The sequence below is a fragment of the Lolium perenne genome, chromosome 7 (genome assembly GCF_019359855.2).
Source record: "Lolium perenne isolate Kyuss_39 chromosome 7, Kyuss_2.0, whole genome shotgun sequence".
NCBI lineage: Eukaryota > Viridiplantae > Streptophyta > Magnoliopsida > Poales > Poaceae > Lolium > Lolium perenne.
In genome coordinates, this window is record NC_067250.2 from 91,109,836 (window position 1) to 91,130,241 (window position 20,406).

At 50.6% G+C, this 20,406-nt stretch overlaps 1 protein-coding gene across 1 annotated transcript; it reads right to left on the minus strand.

Annotated features, from left to right (window-relative positions):
• Positions 1-2,781: 2,781 nt before the first annotated feature.
• LOC127316681 (cytochrome b561 and DOMON domain-containing protein At4g12980-like) lies at positions 2,782-5,318 on the minus strand. The gene is made up of 3 exons (XM_051347131.2): positions 4,570-5,318; positions 3,383-3,637; positions 2,782-3,294 (listed from the first exon to the last, which is right to left on the minus strand). Exons 1-3 carry the CDS (start codon positions 5,188-5,190, stop codon positions 2,995-2,997), a joined length of 1,176 nt encoding a protein of 391 aa, XP_051203091.1. The 5' UTR covers positions 5,191-5,318; the 3' UTR covers positions 2,782-2,994.
• Positions 5,319-20,406: the final 15,088 nt, after the last annotated feature.

The following is a 20,406-nucleotide window of genomic DNA, read 5'->3' on the forward strand; positions in this document are numbered from 1 at the left end:
CATGCCACGCGTAGGTAGCTTAGCTCGATCGACTGGGCAGCGCTTCGAGTGACATCACATTTTTCACCTTCATCTTCATTTTTCGATAAAGAGAATATATTAATATCAATAAGATATCAATTACACCCAGTCTCTGCAATAACGCACCACCCTAATGGCACTACGGATGCACACAGCCAAAAAAAGAAAAAGAAAAAGAAAACTAAGAAACAAAAGTCCCGCTACAGTATCTCGGGCCTAACAACAGCAATACATCCACCGCCAAGACAACACCTGAATTATAGACTCTCCAAAAAACGGCGCCTCCAAGAAGGAAACAGTGCTCAAACACCATCGTCGTCCGATTAAAGATCTTAGGTTTTCACCCTGAAGATAGTCCCCGCTCTCAAAACAATGCCTCCACCAAGGCCATTGCCAGGCACAACCAGTTAAGGCCAGACCTTGGGTTTTCACCCTGAAAGGTAGGACTCTGCACTTCACCTGTGTTGTCGCCCCCACTTTCATACCGCTGCTGTGAAGCCCGGAACACCAAGCAAGTCTCTCAACAGCGCGAAGACTTGAACCTCCCTTAGCTAGTCCTCCCCTGTGGCCTTCATGAAATTCTCTTCTTCCGACTTCCATCATGGATCCATAGTCACTTGATGTCAACGCAGAAAAAGAGCTTCGCGCCGCTCCCTCCAGAACCAATCGGTCGGAATAAAAGCATGGGTGCGCACGACCGAATACCTCCGATCCAGCAAACTCTAGGCAAAGCACTGTTACATTCGCCGGCGGAGCCTTCCGGAACTCAAAACCCCGGCCAGATCACGAGTCTAGGCCCTCCTCTTCACGCAAGAGAGGCCCTAGGACCGCCGCCTTTATACAGGTCGGACCCCCACGTTGGTGACCATCCCGGGCTGGCCAATCCAACCCTCCACCGGCGACACCATCGCCGGCTTCCATGCCCCTCCATCTCGCCGTCGGATCGCGGTGATAGATCAAAAGATCCACCACCACCAACCGCAGGCCGACCCTCTCCGGCGTAGAAGAGAGCCACCTCCTCCGTCGAACCCAAGGCTGCTGCCCCGGGCGCCCTCGTGACGCGGAAGAAGCCCGAGATCGCCTCCACGCACCGACGAGAGGCGGGGGAGGGCATGGCACAGACCAAGGGCCTGGCCACCGCCCACCACCAGCCCTTGACGGTGTGCCGCGGGAGGAAGCCTACGGGAGGGGAGGGGGAAGACCGCATCTTCATGGTTTCTCCTCAACTAGTGTTAATATCCAGTTCACCAATTTTTTTTGTTGTAAAAAGTGTTACTATCTTTTCGATTAAAAAAGAGTGGCCTGCAACTAAATGGAATGTCATGCTTTTGCTCCCACATCACATCACACTCACACTCGCTCTCCCTTCCCATTTCAGTTACAAGTGGAACCATAATCATAAATCCTCCTCTCAACACGCGCAGATGCAACAAGACAACAAGGTTGGTTTGTCTCCTATCATTCTACGGAAGCATATCATAATCACACCACGACATTGGCAACAAAAAATTGTTACTGTGTACTATCTTCTGGAAGCAAGAAGAAAAAAAAAAGTGGGCCTGCAAGTAAATGGAGCGTCACAATTTTGCTCTCACATCGCACTCCCTCGCCCTCATATTTGTTTTTCTCTGAACACCCACGGATGCAACAAGGTTTGTTGGACGTCCAGCTTGGTTTTGTCTTGTACGAAAATATAGCATAGCCACACACACTGCTCATCATAGCCAATGGAAACAAACACAGGAGCTGGCATGCTGCGATACCTATGTCTCGATGGATCGCTGCAGCCTGCAGATGATGCTTTGCGCTAGGCGCACGTTTCCTTGTTTCGTCAGACTGGATTCCAAGCCTTTTCTGCGGTTGGCACCAGCTCAATTGCTACGAAAAAAGGTTGTGTAAATCGACTTGCACTAGATCTAGCGCCACAAGCTTCACTTCCTCATCTTGGCTCAAGTGAACCACACACTGGCCACTACTAGTCGTCTTTCTCACTCGCACCAGCGCACATATAGGTCAAATCGTCGTCCAGGTTCCAATGTTAGACCAGGCCACTATATGCTTAGTTGGACAGTTACATGTACATTGTGGTACGACGAGGAACTGTTCTGAAAAGAACAAACAATCAACCATGTTTTGAGAGAAGATGTTTTGCTTCTTTCCCACTGAGCAAAAGTGAACTCTGCGCCATCTCATAACGTGCTTTTCCCAGCCTTGATGGAACAATTTCTCCACCAACTTCGTTTTCAAGTTATATGCATTTAGATAGTATATTATGAACGTTGATACTTTTTCTTGTATTCTTAATCAAAGTTTACAAATCTTAATTTTGACTAAATCCAGAACGCAAGGTAGAGGCGAATGGAGGAAGTACTTAGTTGGATAGTTACATGTAGTAGTATTATGACAAACTGTTCAAAAAATCATTGTTTTAGTAAAATGTTTCGCTTCCTTCCCACTGAAAGTAAAGAAGTCCTTGCTTTCCCCACCCTTGAAGGAACAAATTCAGTGCCCTTGACTACGCCTGCTGGCTCCTCCCGGTGTCACCTTTCTAGAGAGATCATGCTTCCACTAGCAGAAACAGATGTATCTTCTCCTTGTCTGCTTCACCAACCACCGAGGACACACCTCTCCTAGCTTCCGCAATATCAGCAACTTAAATGACCCCATGACACGAGTGGGTGATGATGATCGACTCAGCATAATCAACAAAAGTTCAGATCAAATCATAAGACAAGATATGCACACAGAAAAAAAAACGTATATCGATCGATCGGCATCTCTCTCATCTCCAGTATAACGTGCAGTAGTATACACACAACTAATCGTCATCATACAAAAAGAAAGAGGCCATGCAAGATCAGAATACCCTAAACCTCCTACATATCTGCCCAATGCACACACGCACGCGGCTCAGCACACCAATCAAATCCCGTACGGACGGACCTGATCAATCAACTAGAGAAGAAAGAAGAATCACATGGAGAGCGGCAACTGGCCGTTGCCGTTGCCATTGTAGTTCTTGTTCTCCGTCTTCCTTCTCTTGAGGACGATGCTCCAGGTGATGGCCTCCAGGGCCACCGCCACGCCGCCCAGGATGCTGATTGCAATGATGTACCCCGTCTTCCACTTCTGCTCAACCTGCAGGATGGTCATGCCCTTGAAGATGTTGACGATGCCCAGGATGATGATGGTGTAGCCCACCGAGTGGTGGTACGCGTTCCAGTATGGCCGGAACTTGTGATCCTTCTTCGGCCTCAGGAACAGGGCAAAGATCTACATGGACAACAACAGTAAGTTTACTAGGCAACTAACTGATGCTCACGATTACGAGAAATTCAGAATGTGGACAAAATGATAGTACCTGGAGAGTACCGAGAGCAAATACTGTGATCCCAATGTTCCTGTGAAGCGAGTAGGTGATCCCCTTGGACAGATTGCCGAGATGAATACCAGTAGCCCAGCCAGATACTCCCACGCCGTATCCAATCAGCTGGCAAGCTACATGGAGGTAAAACCAGGCAGGGTCGGCTGATTTGAATGTCTTGAGATATCTAGCAACTATGCCTCCCATGGGAAGCAGAATCCCCCAGCTCACAGCATTCAGAATTCCATGTGTCTGCAAGAGAAAGCAAAAGGTAAGAATGAGAATGCTTTCATAAAATTGGCACAACATGATAAACTTAGTATGCTGTGTTTATATCTACACCGATAAGAACTATAGTGAATGTCCTTTTTCTCTAAGACAGATCGATTTCTATATTACTAGTACAACATAATTATTATTAGATAAGTTCTATGCCAATGCCACGAACGAACATGCAGATGTAACTATCAACAATTAGACTGACCCAAGCTTAAAGTCCTCCAAGGCAGGAAGAAATCTAGCTAGCAAGAAAGATTCAACCCCAATACATAAAGGACGCCAAACTGGACAGAACAGAAGAAGCCATGTGAGGAACAGTCGACAAACCAGGAAATATAATACAGCTCAAGTCAGTTCTGATCCAAGTCAACCAAGAGATACAAGTTAATTATGCACATGCATGTGGCTTTTCACATGACAACGTGCATAACATTTTTGTGCGTGTCCGTTACAAGCATACAAAACTGATGGTATCTTCTTGTTCTTACCACTGCATCTGCGCAGACCGAAACTGAATCACGTGGTTTACTCCTATTTACTAGTATTGCGGTAACGCTTCATTGGCTACTTTTATTCAGTCGTCAAAATTGAGTTAAAAACAAAATCTTCAGTTAAAATGTTTAATTTTGGCAGGAATATAGGACTTCCCAGAGTATATAATTCTGGTTAATTTTGGCAGCAATTTAGCACTTCATAGAGGATGATTCTGGCTAAACTTAGTTCTTGTGTCGAGAGTGCCTTTTCTCCCCTTACTATTTTGAGTTTTTTTGCGAATCTTACTACTATTTTGAGTTTGTGTGCGATTCCAAAATAATTCAAGAAAAGTAAGGAAGAACTTGAACATGAAGAGATACTATTGTAGAAGATGACCCAGATCTTAAAGGTTTGTGTAGAAGAGTGCTCACATTTTTCTTCCTGAGGAGGCTTCCCCCTCCGGTGGCGGCGGTGCTCTGCCCCGTGAGCAGGTTGAGCTTCCCCTTGGCGTTCTTGTTGGCGGAGGCCATGCCGTGTATACTGATGCTGCCGCTGGAGACCGACCCCACCTGCCAGACCTGGTTGACCTCGCTGGTGCCGTTGGCGAGCTCCAGCTTCCCGAACATCTGCACGCGGCCGTCGGAGCCGACCTCGGCGGCGAGGTCGGACGTCTTGTAGGCGATGGGCCCCGGCGAGCCGAGCGCGTAGCCCGAGATGGCGTACGTCTGGACGCCGTACGCGCCGCCGCCGCTGCCTGGCGCGGCGACGAGCGCCTGCGTGCCGTCCATGCCGCTGCCGGAGGGGTTGATCCCCCAGGCGACCCACCCGCCGGCCGAGGCCGGCGCGGCGACGAACGCCACGGAGAGGGACGACGCCGCCGGGTCGTAGGTCCAGTGCACGGACGCGCCCAGCGTGGGCAGGTCGCTGCACGCCGCGTACACGCGGTTCTTGGTGAACCGCTCCGCCGCGCACGCCCCCTGCGCGGCCACGCGCGCCGGCGCCGCGACCGTCGCCGCCACCAGTAGCAGAGCGAGGAGACGTACCGCGGACATGGTTGCTGCGGTCCGGGGACGGGGAATCGCCGGGCTGTGGAGGAGTTAATGGAGGTTCAGGTGGGTGGTGCGGGGAGGAAAGGCGCTCGCTTTCGGGTTCAGAGCTGGCTGGAAGCTGTGGGGGAAACAGGGGCGGAGGTGGCGCGGTTAATAAGGACGACGGAGCGGTGTGGACTTGGGACGCGTGGGAACGTATGATTGGGTTTGGTTTGACGCGGTCTCAGGCTGTTAGGAAGGTTAAACAGGTTCTTCTTTTTTGCGTCAGTTTCTTACCAAACGTGGGAGGAGACTTGCCGAGGTAACTGCCCACCAGTAACGTACGGCAGGTTGATCTTCTTGTAGCAGAATCTAATCCGATAATCCTCCTGCTTGGATTGGTGCATACCTGCAAAGAGGTGACAAATATGCATGATGCAATCAGGGGTAAGTGCTCCTTTTAGGACTCTGGTAATTAAGCACAGAGATATCACTTTTATGACCTGCCAAAGTTTAACTAATTATGCATTGACATACTCCCTCCTTCCAAATTCAATATGCATACAAATTTTGGTCAAAGCCAAACTTTATAAAGTTTGTCCAACTATATTTAAGAATTTATTAGCTCACATAATACCAAATGTATATAACATGAAATTTTGTTTCATGTGGTTTAATAACATTGAGTTGATGTTGTTCACATTATTTTCTATACATTTGTTCAAAGTTTATAAAGTTTGATTTCGATCAAAACTAATGTGCATTTTAATTTAAAAAGGAGGGATCATTCACTACCTTAAAGCAACAAGCTTAGCAGATGCCCTATTTCTTCGGCCTCTATGATGGTTAAGTAGGCCACTCTCAAAAGTTGGATGCACTAAAGTAGGCCTCTTTATTTAAGTTTTATGCATTTTTGTTATTTTAGAAACAAACTTGAAATGGCTGCAGCTTGCTATTCATGTAACTAGGTACTCCTAAAATGGCAAGTAAAATCACGACTAGATAACAATAGCTTTGAATGCATAATGTTAGACATGTTTCCTCCCTGAGGGTATATCTTTCAATCTTCAACGGAGTTGCCTTCTTTTGTTCGTCGATCTTGTTCAGTGCTTCGTTCATCTTTCGAGTTGTTGGCTCAAACTTCTCTTCTAAAATAATGATTTTTTTGTTTGCTTCAAACCTTCAAGACAAAGCTTCCACTTGATTTTCATACCCCAGATACCATGCTCATAGGACAACTATTAAAAATTTAGTAATTCAAATCGAATTCTCAAAAAAGAGAAGGGCAAACCCTAGAACAATGTACCTCGTCGAATTAGGAGGTCGTATTGCCGATGTGATCCTAGATGTCATCGTTGGTGTCCCATTCCACCTTGGACAAACGACATGCAGCAGAAAGCAGCTGGGAAGGCGCCGTGAGGTCAATGCACGAGCGGCGACATCGATAGGAGGCCCCGAGAGTATCTCCCAGTCCTCAACTTCGGGCGAGGTGCTCCTCGTTGGCAGTAATCGCCGGAATTTGGTCGGCGTCCATGGCGGATCGATGGCGGTGAGGGAGGTCGCTAAAGAATGCGGGAGGCTGGGAACGGAGACGACATTGGCCGCCGCGGTCAATTAGGGCATGTACAATGGTCTTATCTTAGTCTTATCTTAGGAATGCCACATAAGATAATTGCTGAGTTGGAGGAGAGAGAAACAAAAAAAGATCTTTGCCTTCTCTTGGCTAAGAGATGATCTCTTAGCACAATATGTCTCACCATATTTTTAGGAATACACGAGGTTAAAGATAAGACAAAAAAAAATAACCCATTGTATACCATGTTTTGTTGTCATATCAAAAGGCATAAGATAAGACCGTCTTATCAACCATTGTACATGCCCTTACGTGTGTGGGTCACGATAGTGGTTTGGTGATGAGAGAATGAGGCCAAGAAGGGAGAGTCGCTGAGGAGTCTCTTCCTAACTAGTAACTATGAAGGTACCCGAATATTTTAGATTTGGGGCTTCATTTTGAAAACCCAAGCCGATAATTTTAGAGGCCTCGTGCATAATTCTTCTAGTGGTCGGGAGCATATGCTCCCGGTTTTTAAACTTCATTTTAAATGCACTTTTAAAATGTTGAAAAATTTGAACATAAAATTTAGTGGATACATCTCGAAATTCTACACGTTCAGAAAGTGGTTTCACAGAAAACCGACATTTTGAGTGTCATTTGTAAAAAAGACAAATTTTTCTGTAAGAAAAAGTTGTGTACGAGACGTTTTGTTTATCTTTTTCACACAAGTCACAAAAAATATCGGTTTTTCGCAAGACTTGATGTGCGCACGTAACATGTTGATACGTAAGCGAGAATTTTTTTGTTCAAATTTTTTGAACATTTCAAAATGTTTTTCCGGTGGCAGGAGCATATGCTCCCATGTGCCGAATTGAATTTCCGATATGCTAGCGCCTTCTTTGTCCAGAAAGAAAGGACGGAAGATGTTACGGTTATACTCTCCGTGGGCATGGAGTGGCTAGATAGATGCATGCAAGATGGCATTGCAGATGCTGTCGCAAGCACACCACCGTTCGGTTCTACGACTACACGCACGTAACCATCGAACGCATCATTCTCCCCATTGCTCCGTCCACCACTCATCACGTATGACATAAGTGGATCGGACGAGCCTGTAACCCAGCCAAAGAGCATCTCCAGTCGCGTTCCCTAAAACGTCCCCCAACGGGATATGGGCGTGCCGGACAAAAAATGCGTTCCAGCCGCGTCCTCTAAAGCCCATTTTTGTCCGGTGCGGCCCGATACGGTGTCCGGCGCCCCGAGCCCGTCCCCGTCCCACAGGGGACGCACCGGGGACGCCGGACACACCGAAAAGCGAGGCGAACCGACGCGGGCCCGACCCGTCAGCGGCACGGAAGGCTAAAACCCCGTCGCCTACCTTTGGTCAAGCGACGTTAATGGTGTCCCTATTTTCCCAGGCGACGCAGGGACGCGTCTCGTCGTGCATGGCCGCGTGGCCGTCCGCGCCGGAGTTATTGCGTGCAACCACCCGCTGCCGCCGCTGTTTTAAGACGCCCTGCAGTTCTCGCCGCTCACAATCCTTCTCGTCGCCGCCGCCTCCCCCCTCCCAGATCTTCTCCTCGCCGCTCCAAAAATGTCGAGCTCGTCCTCCCGCAAGATCGCCGCGGCGAACGGCTTCGGCCGCGGCAGCCTCACCGTGCCGGAGGCGTGGGCGCTGTACCACGCCCGGTATCCAGTCCCGCCGGACATGCGGCTGCCAAGCAGCGGCGGCTGGAAGATGGCCGTGAACGGCATTGGCGTTCCGCCGCCGCCGAAGCCGCGCACAGACCAATGGAGGGACGCCATCAAGGCCCGGCGGGCTCAACTCACCGCCGAGTAGCGGTTGGATCCGACGTGGGCGGCCGACAACAACGACGCCTGGTGGACAACGTACTTCAAGGCGAAGTACGACATCGAGATGTACAGCACCGACAACCTCGTCGGCGGCCCCAACAGCTGGAACAAGGACGGCCGCGCCCTGTTCTGGGGCGTTCCGGGGCGCACCCTCGACAACGTCATCCGCGGCATCCGCAACGGCGCTCCAAGGTTGGAGATGCCATCGTCGTCGCCGCCGTCTCCTCAATGGCAGCCGAGGAGGACGACGTACTCATCCTCCTCACACTCTTCTTCCTCGGGACCGGCGCGATCGACGCCGTCCTCGTCGTACCGGTCGGCGCCCTACACCGTCCCCAAACGGGAGGTCAAGGAGGAGTCGGCGACGCCCGTCAACACGAGGCGTGGCGGCAGCGGCAGTGGCAGCCGGCGGCAGCAAGGGAGGCGCGGCGACGCCCTCCTCATCCCGAAGCCGGAGGTGAAGGAAGAGCCAGAGGAAGCGTCGCAGGCGGCGCTTCTGGCGGAGTACGAGCGGCAGCAGCGGCTCATCGCCAGCAGCGACGACCCCGAGGACTGCCCAGGGCTGCGGGCGGCGTTCTTGGCGTCCATGAACGACAAGGACGCCTGGAGGGGCGACCTGGATGCGGCGATCGCCATGTCCATCCGCGACTCCGGCAAGCCGCTGGTGGACCTCACCGACGACGGCGAGGCAGGACCAAGCGGCTTGGTGAAGGACGAGCCCGTCGACGAGCCCGTCGACGAGCGCGTCAAGCAGGAGGTCGTCACCGACGACATGTACAACTTCCAGCAGTACTACGACGCCTCCGGCCACCGCAAGTGGTTCTAGATTAGGTTTAGTTTAAATTTAGTCAAATTTCGTTCGAATCTATGTAATATATGCCAAGTTTGGACGAATCTAATCGAATCTCGCTTAAGTTTAAAATTTCCGAAATTTCGGAAATTTCGTTTGGGGGACGCGACTGGGGATCGCCATCCCCCAAACGCGGCACGAACGAAACACATCCCCAAACGCTCAATCTGGCGCGATTTGGGGGACGGTTTAGGGGTCGCGGCTGGAGATGCTCTAACTCCACATAGACAGACGACGACAATCGGCAGCGCCCTTGGTGGCCGTAGAGGCGGAGACCCCACGAGGCGACGCCCTGACGGCCTATCATTTTTCTATAATCACCAAATACGGAAATGCCTAAATCCTTCTACAGTAGAAAAAAGCGCAACCAGCACTACCCGTTGCTGTTTCAATGCTTACGTTGCGCGCCGGTGGAACAGAAACTGACTGAAGATCTCGCGTCTATTGGGAGTGTACTTTTTTTTTTAAAACCATATATTTAGGTTAGCAAGTCGTCTCATTAAAAACCTTCCAGCCTCCTTCGATACCCTGGAAGAAAAAGAGTACGTATGAAACTTGTTTCTTAAGAAACAAAATATTGTTACATCGTTGTGAACAACGTCACATCATTCATAACAAAAAGCAAAATAAAACTAGGGGGATCGCAATCCCAAAAAGTAAAAAATCTTTGTATCAAAGCAAACTCTAGCTAACTCATGAGCGACACTATTTGCCTCACGAAAACAATGCTTCATAGTAAGCTGGCCAATTCTACTAGTAGTGATGAAGCAGTCCGCTAAGGTAGCAGCGTAGGGACTTCAGATTTGCACTTCTCCATTAAAAGCTTGAACAAGTTCCATGGAATCTGATTCTATAGTCACAGGAGAGCAACCAATCCTCTCAACTAGTTGGAGACCATGTAACCTTGCAGCAGCTTCAGCCGATGTTGCATCACCAAGATTTTGCATCAAAGAACTTGATCCCGCAATGGCTTCACCCTTATAATTACGGATAATCACCTGCAGTGTCAGATCCATTTGGAAAATAGCATGCATCAATATTCAGTTTGTAGACATTTGGTTGTGGCTTGTTCCAAATCACTTTCTTTAGTTCAACATTTCCATAAGCACCACAGTAATTTAATTTAAGAGCTTGAATAGAGAAAACAGTTTGGGTCGGATAAGCAATCTTTTCTCCCTTCACAAACTCCCTTCTTTGCCACCATCTGTACCATGCTCTAACACAAATTAACTCCTTCAGATCCGTTATATCATTACCGCCTTGCATAAGGTTTTTGAAAGAACATGTCCATTACCCCATGTGTGGTTTTGCTAATTGATGACAATCCCTATGGACTAACGGTTGCATTGAGAATCAATCTTAGGTCAAGTCCATAGCTATGTGTGGACTCAAGGTTGTAAGATGGAGAAGACGGAGTACAATGATGAAGATGATGTCGAAGAGAGACGAAGATGACGTTGAAGATGAAGAGAGAAGACGGCGTAGAAGATGAAGAGAGAAGACGGCATTGAAGATGGAAGAAGACGGTGACGTGTATGTTGAAGGAAGACGGTGGCATGTACAATCATGAAGAGTATGAAGACGGAGCTTGCCGACTCGAGAAGAACACGCAAGGACTAGGTTTGTGCTCGATAGGCCGGATAATGAGTCGCATCACCGGAGAGAGCTCAAACCTTGCATGCATTGCATAGTGTTCTTGGTTCTTCTTGGTTCTTATGCATGAAACGGATTTCGGTTGCATCGCATGTTGCATGTGCGAGGGTGATGATTTTCCCGATATACCGTATTGAGAGGTTACACCTCTATGACCATGAGAAAATCATCACTCACTCTTTTGCATGATTTCATCATGTGAGGAGGCAGCTCTTGTCGCCCTCTTTCCAACGAAATTGGTTTCACGTCATTCCAATCTTCCTAGCTCAAGATATGGCGTTTTCCGTGTTGCATATTTTTGGAAAAGAAAAAACAGCACAATGGGCCGGGCGGTACTACCGCGAGCGGTACCAGCCTAAGTACCGCTCGAGCAGTTTTGCTTACTGGACCTTGACCAGTACCAGGCTGGTACTGGCCCGGTACTGCCGTAACTTGTTTACGGTACCAGGCCGGTACCGTGGCCGGTAGTACCGGCCCAGTCCTTCTTCCTCCAGCCCACCACCGCCAGTTCTGCTCGCCGCCCAGCTCCCGCCTTGGGCCGCTCCAGCCCGCGCCCGCACTGGGCCGCCGCCCGGTCAGGCCGAGCTGGCCCAGCTCGCCACAGGCCGCCGCTCGCCTCGCACGCCTCGCCGCCTCGCTCGCCCAGCGCCTGCGCTCGATCCCGCGGGAGAGGCACTCGCTCGATCCCTGCGGCGTTGACTCGCACGCGTGCGCTCCTGCCACGCTGCTGGCCGAGCCGTACGGCTCCCGCTCAGCGCTGCTCCCCTAGGCCCCACCCTGCTGCTCTGCTTTGCCTTCTTTCTCTCTCTCTTCAGTTTTGCACCAGCTTTTTAGGCACAAGCGGTAGTACCGCTCCGCAGAGCGGTACTACCGGTTTTGGCCCGTTTTCCAGATCTGACTTTTTGGAGAAAAGCGGTAGTACCGCTTTGCACAGCGGTAGTACCGCTTAGGGCGAATCTGACCGTTTTCTCAGCCCCAACAGCTATATTTTGGAGCCCCTATTTATACCTCTCTTCCACCTCCGACCCAAACACTTCTTCCCCTCCATTCTCTCTCCTCCACTGTTGACCTTGAGTTGTTTGATCCTCCTCTTGATCCCCCCACTATTTGTTGCATTTTTTTGGGGGAAAGGAGAGAGGAGATCAAGATGTAGAGCTTCACCAATTGAATCCCTCTCCAAGTGAGGGGATCTTGCTAGATCTAGATCTTGGAGTTGCTTGGTGTTTCTCCTCATATTTATTCTTCCTCCCTTATTCCCCCAATAGGTTTTGTAGCTTTGTTGGAATTTGGGAGAGAAGAACTTGGGCATCTTAGTGCTATTCTTAGCCATTGCATTAGGTGCATCGGTTTGGGTTCTCTCCGGGGTTTCGATCTCGTAGAGGGCATGTTCCCTTAGTGGTGTTCTTGCCTTAGTGGCAATCTTGCCTTAGTGGCTATCTTGCCTTTTGTGGCTATCTTGCCTCTTGTGGCACCGTGTCTCCTTTGTGGCCTTGTAGCCTTAGTGATCCCATCGTCTTAGTGGTGTGGTGGTCTTTGTGGCACTGTGGCCTTTGTGGAGTGTGTTAGCCTATTGTGGCTGTTATCACCAGATTTTGGACAAATCCAGAGGTGGGCCGTAAGAGAGATGGGCTTGGAAGACTACACGTGGAAGATCTCTGAAGCGGCCTTGCACGGAGAATTTGGGCTAGTTTGCCCGTGTATCTTTAATTATAGTAGATTATGTTTTAGATTAAGATTAGAGTTTGTATCGTGCACGGTGGGATATTCCCACGTTAGAAAGTCCCCTGGACTATAAATATGTATCTAGGGTTTATGGAATAAACAACAACTCACGTTCAACCCAAAACAAACCAATCTCGGCGCATCGCCAACTCCTTCATCTCGAGGGTTTCAATCAGGTAAGCGACATGCTGCCTAGATCACATCTTGCGATCTAGGCAGCACAAGCTCCACGTTGTTCATGCGTTGCTCGTACTGAAGCGTCTTTGATGGCGAGCAACGTAGTTATCATAGATGTGTTAGGGTTAGCATAGTTCTTCGTATAACATGCTTACGTAGTGCAACCCTTGCATGTCTAGCCGCCCTCACGCCTATCTCAGGTGTGGGGGCGGCACCCTGCTTGTTCATCATCTAGTAGATCTGATCCGTTACGATTGCTCCTTGTTCTGCAAGGATTAGTTTAATATCTGCAATAGTTAGGCCTTACAAAGGGGGGGAGGATCCAGCGGCACGTAGGGTGGCGTTCGCAAGTCCTAAGCAGGATGTTCCGAGGATCAACGTCATGTTGGTTTTTAGGCCTTGTTTAGGATCGGCTTATGAGCACCGTGCGTGGCCGCGAGGCCCAACCTGGAGTAGGATGATCCGATTATGCGGTGAAAACCCTAAATCGTCGTAGATCTCATTAGCTATATCTTGATCAAGCAGGATCACCAAGTATTCGTGCACCCCGTACGAATCATGGGTGGATCGGCTCTTTGAGCCGATTCACAGGATAACCTGAGAGCCGATCGAGGCTCGTATTTAATGTTTACGTGTATGCCATGCAGGAACTAAGCGAGGCATCCCCATCACCTTCCTGACCAGGTATAGGTCAGGTGGCACGCCCTTGCACTTCGCATCGCCGCGTGTGACCAGAAGAGCATTGCGGGCCGTCGCTCGGAGGGGTCTCAGCTAGCCGCAGCTCTAGGCTCTTCCCGGCTCTACCTGTGTTGACAGGCCGCTGCCCGCCGGTGGGTTTTGGCAGTCAACACATTCTGGCACGCCCGGTGGGACAATCGTCTACATCAACCACATCGCCATCTACATCTGAGATGGCGGCGGACGGCACGCCAGTCACCTACGAGGAGCTGCCTGCCGAGCTCAAGAAGAAATATGACGAGATCAAGGTCACCCTCGAAGCCGACCTCATCGGCTCTTTTCAGAGAACCCGTTCCCATGGCATCAGATGGAAGGGATTCTCACCGCAAGGTGCACTCGATGGGATAGATATCTCTGCCCCGTCGGAGGAACGCACCAGGGGCCTACGGCAGGAGATCAACTACTTGGTGGCTCACTCGCTACACCGCCACTCTGAAAACTTGGTCAACGTGTTGGAGCGTCTCGCTCTGCGCGTGATCCAGGAGATCATGAGCCACCAGTACTCGCCGTCAGGACCAGCTCTCGGGACGCATCAAGGAGAGTTGCCGCTCCAGTCCCGTCCACCGCTGCCATATGCGTTGGCAGCACCACCTGAAGTGCCGGCTACACCGGCATTCGTCGTCTACAAGATTGGTGGTGACCCTAGTGACTACCGATTCTTGAGCGAGGCGCCTAAGGAGATCCCTCAAGGATACGCGTGCACGTATGTGCCATTGTGGCAACCGGGCACTCTCAAACCAGGCCACAACATCGGGGACTCCGGCGAAACAGGAGAAACGTCGGCAACAGAGCTTGAGAAGCAGACGTGGCTAACTAAGTACGCCACCCCGACGAAACTCCAGAGCCCAGCTCCTGCAGTTGGCTCAGAGCTGGAAAAGCAAACATGGCTGGCTAAGTACGCCACCCCGGTGAATCTTCAGAGTGCAACTTCTGCAGCCAGCACAGCGGATCAGATCAGTGCCATACTGAGAGACCAGTTCGGCATGGTGCCGAAAAGAAGGGCAATCGGCTATTCCAAGCCGTACCCTGACGAGTACGAGATGATCCCGCTGCCACCTAAATATCGGCTCCCTGACTTCTCCAAATTCAGTGGATCAGATGGCTCCAGCTCCATCGAGCACGTCGGCCGATATTTGGCGCAACTAGGACCGGCTTCAGTGTCGGATCAGCTACGCGTGAGGCTCTTTTCACAGTCCCTCACGGGATCGGCTTTTGGATGGTACACCTCTTTGCCAGCAGAACTCCATCCAGTCTTGGAAGCAATTGGAAGAACAATTCCATACGCAATACCATTCGAAGCTTCCGAGTCTAGCATTGCCGATCTAGCACAACTACGTCGAAGCGCGGAGAAACGGTGACAGAGTACATCCAGCGTTTCAGGGAATCTTAGGAACCGATGTTATTCGGTTCGTATAACCGAAAAGGAAGCAATCGAGTTGGCGTAGCTGGCCTTGCAACACAGCTCAAGGACATGGCCTCCCAAGCAGATTATCCCTCGGCTGGCGCACATGGTTCAGAAACTATCGGCATATGAACAGCGCCACCCGGACTGTACCAAGACAAGTTCAAGCGTGCGATAGTCCCGGTCGATGCAGAGGAAGACGAAGTTCCTGCGGGAGACCAAGAAGTAGCGATGGCTGAGTGGACTCGGGGAGGAGCCCCCGTGTCCTGCAAATGGGTAAAGCCACCAGGGCCGCCCAGGGGATTTGATTTTGACGTGACCAAGACTGAACAAATCTTCGACCTCCTGCTCAAGGAGAAACAGTTGACGATTCCTGAAGGTCTCAAGTTCCCCACGGCGCAAGAGCTAAACGGAAAGCCGTAATGCAAATTCCACAACTCGCTCTCCCATGCCACCAACGACTGCAGGGTGTGGCGTCAGCACATCCAAGCGGCGATAGAGAAGGGGCGTCTAATTTTCAACCAGTACGCCATGAAGGTCGACACCCAACCCTTCCCCGCCGTTAACATGGTGGAAGTCACCTACCCTGAGGGTTGCCAGCCAGGTCCCACGTTCAGCATCAACATGGTAGGACCTGGGAACCACTCGGCAAAGATGGAGATGAGGGCAGCTGCTCTCATAGCAAGGACACAGAGGAGGCCGCTCCACGCGATCGGCTCCATCATGATGGCAAGCGCTACGTCACGAGGGAGAAGTGAGGAACATAAGATATCAACGACCTCTCTCGATCACCTCCTCAACAAATATGTGAGTCAGGTATGACCAACGCCGACGGTCCAACTATGATGATGAAGGAGATCGCCCGGCTAGAGAAGCCAGAAGACATCGTCGGCGGGATCGCGATGAGGAGGAGCACGAGCGCCGTGCCACGGACACATCAAGGGAGCAAGATGACAATGCCAGACACTGGGACTGCCCTTTCTTCAGACACTGCTGGGATTCAGGAATGAGCCGATTGCCCACAATCGGCAATTGCCCAGAATGCAACCAGAAGAAGAAGGAGGCAGCCAACGTGTCTGTGTTCAAGCGCTTAGGGCCTCTCCCGCCACAGAGCAAACGTGCTGAGTCACCTCGTTGGGCAGATCTTGAGGATTCCGAAGACGAGGGACTAGAAGAAGAAGAAGACAGGTACCACCGTCCAAGGTGGTGCCCTGACGGACTCAGCCGTTCACAAAAACGCAGGGTTCAGCGGTTGCGCGGCCTGGAGGAAGCCGAAAGGTTATACTTGCACACGCTAAGGAAGGCACGACCTGATCTGGCTGCAAAGGTTCAGCGAGCCCTGGATGAAGAGGGTCGTCCACGGAGAATGGAGTGGCGTCCCAAGCAAAAGAAAGCCGATGATGAAACATCGGCTGGCACAAACATGGTGCTCGTCTTGCCGACAGAGCTTAGTGCTCCACGATTATACGATGCACTCAAGGTGGACGACAGCAGGCGCATCAAGTCAGAGGTTGGGTTGGTTTTATCCAGCCTAACCGAGTAGCAAGATTAAACCAATGAGCAAACCGGGTGAGGCTGATCCTTGTGATCGGCCCCAAAAATTTATGGAGGGACATTACAAAACCTTCATCGAGCAAGCAATGTGGAGGCCGATTCCAGCAATCGGCCAAAATTATCTTCTGCACATATTCTGTTTGTGGTCAGCAACGATCTACTGGGCAGCGGCCACGTCGGCAGATGAAAGTCAGCATGAATCTTTGCGAAGCCGACGTGCAAGTGCAGTGCCCTAACTAACCATGAAAGCCGATATCTGCAGTCATTTGGCAGATTCGGCTCGGGGGGCATGATGAACATGTGCAGATAAACATGTGCAGACATGCGTGCAGTGGAATATTGGGGGCCGATTAAGAAAAATCGGCCAAATAAAAAAAAATTTTCAGCCGATGGAAGGGCATCGACTTCAGAATTAAGAAGCGAAGCAAGACCGGCATCGACGGTCAGTGACCTACAAGGCGCGAAGTAGACTGAAGAAGCCCGGGGGGCAGCTCACCCTGAAGGTTCTCTGCTTTGGGGAGCCGATTTTGTTGAAATCGGCTAACTCGCGTGGCGGCACATTCGGCTGATCCATTACCGTTCTCGCCTCGGCGAGACTCGGGGCAGCTGGCTGGTGACTGCTCTGTTTTGGAAAGCCGATTGGAGTCGCATCGGCGGCCTGCATTGTGATCTCCTCTGAATCGGGGTAGGAGGCCGTCAGTTTTTACAAGTTTGGACCGTCTTGTCGCTGCAAGAGGAAGAAAGGGACTAGATTCTCAAAATAGCCGATGAATAGTCATCGGCTAAGGGATTGCGAAAAATTGTGGTCAGATACCAAATCGCAGCCTGAAATTGAGAAGTTCTTGGCCTACGAGCTTATCGACATGAGGGTCCGGCTTCATGGGCGTCCAAAAGAAAAAAAATCCGATACATTGCTATCGGTCTTGACAAGACAGGCGGAAGGAATGAAATTGGGGCAACTGAAGGATGAATCAAAAGAACAATTTCATTAATTCAGAGGAGCGGCTTTACAAGAAAGAGCCGATTCGCTCTCAAAAGAGGGATCTAGTACCTAGCGCACTACTACTACTAGTCCTATTCTACTAGTCGTCGCTGTCCTCGTCGTCACCGCCGTCGATGTCGTCGGCGCTGCTCCCAGGGAGCTCCTCGTCGCTGCTACCCCAGCCCGTGGCCGGAGCCTCTTCCTCCTCGTCGTCATCATCGTCCTCGCTGTCCGCCCAGGAGCGGAAGCGCTTGGTTGGCGGGTACCCGGCGGAAGAGGAAGATTCATCTTCCTCCTCCTCTTCTTCTTCTTCGTCGTCATCTTCATCCTCGCTGTCCGCCCACATGCGGGAGCACTTCTTCAGCGGGAGCTTGGCGGAGGGGAAGGTCTTGGCCTTCGCTACTTCTCCTTCTTTCTTCTCATTATCGGAGGGGAGGGGGTTCACCTCGGAATGAGGCTTGTCCTCGTTCTTCTTCGGTGAGAATGGGGGGAAGAGGTTTGAGAAGGAGGAGGAAGAGGAAGACATGGCTGGGGGAGAAGAGGGTTTTTTGGGTGCCGATGGCTGGAACAGAGGAAGGGGATGAAGAAAGCTAGTTGATCGGCACAGTTAAATAATGAGAAGCCTGGTGGAAATTTAATGTCATTACAGTTTCCAAGGAGATGACGCCGGAGCTATCGAATTTTGCAGAGAAGCTGAGAAGACAGGGCATAATGATAACGGATACTGCAACAACTCTGCTCTGCCACGACATGATCCGACGAAGGAAAGCATAATGATTTTGGAAAAATTATTTCCAAAACCAGGGGGGCATGTGTTATCACCAGATTTTGGACAAATCCAGAGGTGGGCCGTAAGAGAGATGGGCTTGGAAGACTACACGTGGAAGATCTCTGAAGCGGCCTTGCACGGAGAATTTGGGCTAGTTTGCCCGTGTATCTTTAATTATAGTAGATTATGTTTTAGATTAAGATTAGAGTTTGTATCGTGCACGGTGGGATATTCCCACGTTAGAAAGTCCCCTGGACTATAAATATGTATCTAGGGTTTATGGAATAAACAACAACTCACGTTCAACCCAAAACAAACCAATCTCGGCGCATCGCCAACTCCTTCATCTCGAGGGTTTCAATCAGGTAAGCGACATGCTGCCTAGATCGCATATTGCGATCTAGGCAGCACAAGCTCCACGTTGTTCATGCGTTGCTCGTACTGAAGCGTCTTTGATGGCGAGCAACGTAGTTATCATAGATGTGTTAGGGTTAGCATAGTTCTTCGTATAACATGCTTACGTAGTGCAACCCTTGCATGTCTAGCCGCCCTCACGCCTATCTCAGGTGTGGGGGCGGCACCCTGCTTGTTCATCATCTAGTAGATCTGATCCGTTACGATTGCTCCTTGTTCTGCAAGGATTAGTTTAATATCTGCAATAGTTAGGCCTTACAAAGGGGGGGGAGGATCCAGCGGCACGTAGGGTGGCGTTCGCAAGTCCTAAGCAGGATGTTCCGAGGATCAACGTCATGTTGGTTTTTAGGCCTTGTTTAGGATCGGCTTATGAGCACCGTGCGTGGCCGCGAGGCCCAACCTGGAGTAGGATGATCCGATTATGCGGTGAAAACCCTAAATCGTCGTAGATCTCATTAGCTATATCTTGATCAAGCAGGATCACCAAGTATTCGTGCACCCCGTACGAATCATGGGTGGATCGGCTCTTTGAGCCGATTCACAGGATAACCTGAGAGCCGATCGAGGCTCGTATTTAATGTTTACGTGTATGCCATGCAGGAACTAAGCGAGGCATCCCCATCACCTTCCTGACCAGGTATAGGTCAGGTGGCACGCCCTTGCACTTCGCATCGCCGCGTGTGACCAGAAGAGCATTGCGGGCCGTCGCTCGGAGGGGTCTCAGCCAGCCGCAGCTCTAGGCTCTTCCCGGCTCTACCTGTGTTTTTTTGAAAGGAATACGGTAGGGGAAGCCCCTACAGTGATTTTGTTTTTTAAATAATAAGAACCCAAATTCACGTCCCTGGGGACTTGAACCTGGGTGGCTGGGTTGTACATCCACTTCCCTAACCAAGTGAGCTAGGCTCACTTCTTGGCTCTACCTGTGTTGACAGGCCGCTGCCCGCCGGTGGGTTTTGGCAGTCAACAGTGGCACATTAGCATCTTGGTGACTTGGTGGTATGCTATAGCCTCTTGTGGCCTACTTGAGAGCCTCCGTGTTGTGGAGTTGCCTCAAGCTTGATACTTGGGAGTTTGCCCAAGCTTGTACGGGTTCGGTGACCACCCTCAAGGGTCCCTTAGTGGATCGAGGCTTTCCTTTGGTGGAAAGGCTCGAGGAGAATACGGTGGCCCTAGTTGGCTTCTTGGAGTGCCTCGTGCCTTCACACCGCTCCAACGGAGACGTAGCACCCTTGGGTGTGAACTTCGGGATACATCGTCGTCTCCTCGTGCACCGGTTACTTCTCAACCCGAGCTCCTTTACCTATGTGCTTTACATTGTGATATCTATCATGCTTGATGCTATGCATATCTTGTTATCACCTTGTTGCTCATCATGCTAGCATAGGTTGTTGGAGCACTTAGGCAAACCCCTAGTTGATAGGCCTTGAGCTAAACTTGTAAACACATGTGTAGTTTTTATTCCGCCTAGTTTAGCTCTCAAGTAGAAGTTTTTATACACCGCCTATTCACCCCCCCTCTAGGCGACGTCCTAGTACATTCAATTGGTATCAGAGCTAGGGCTCTCTTATCT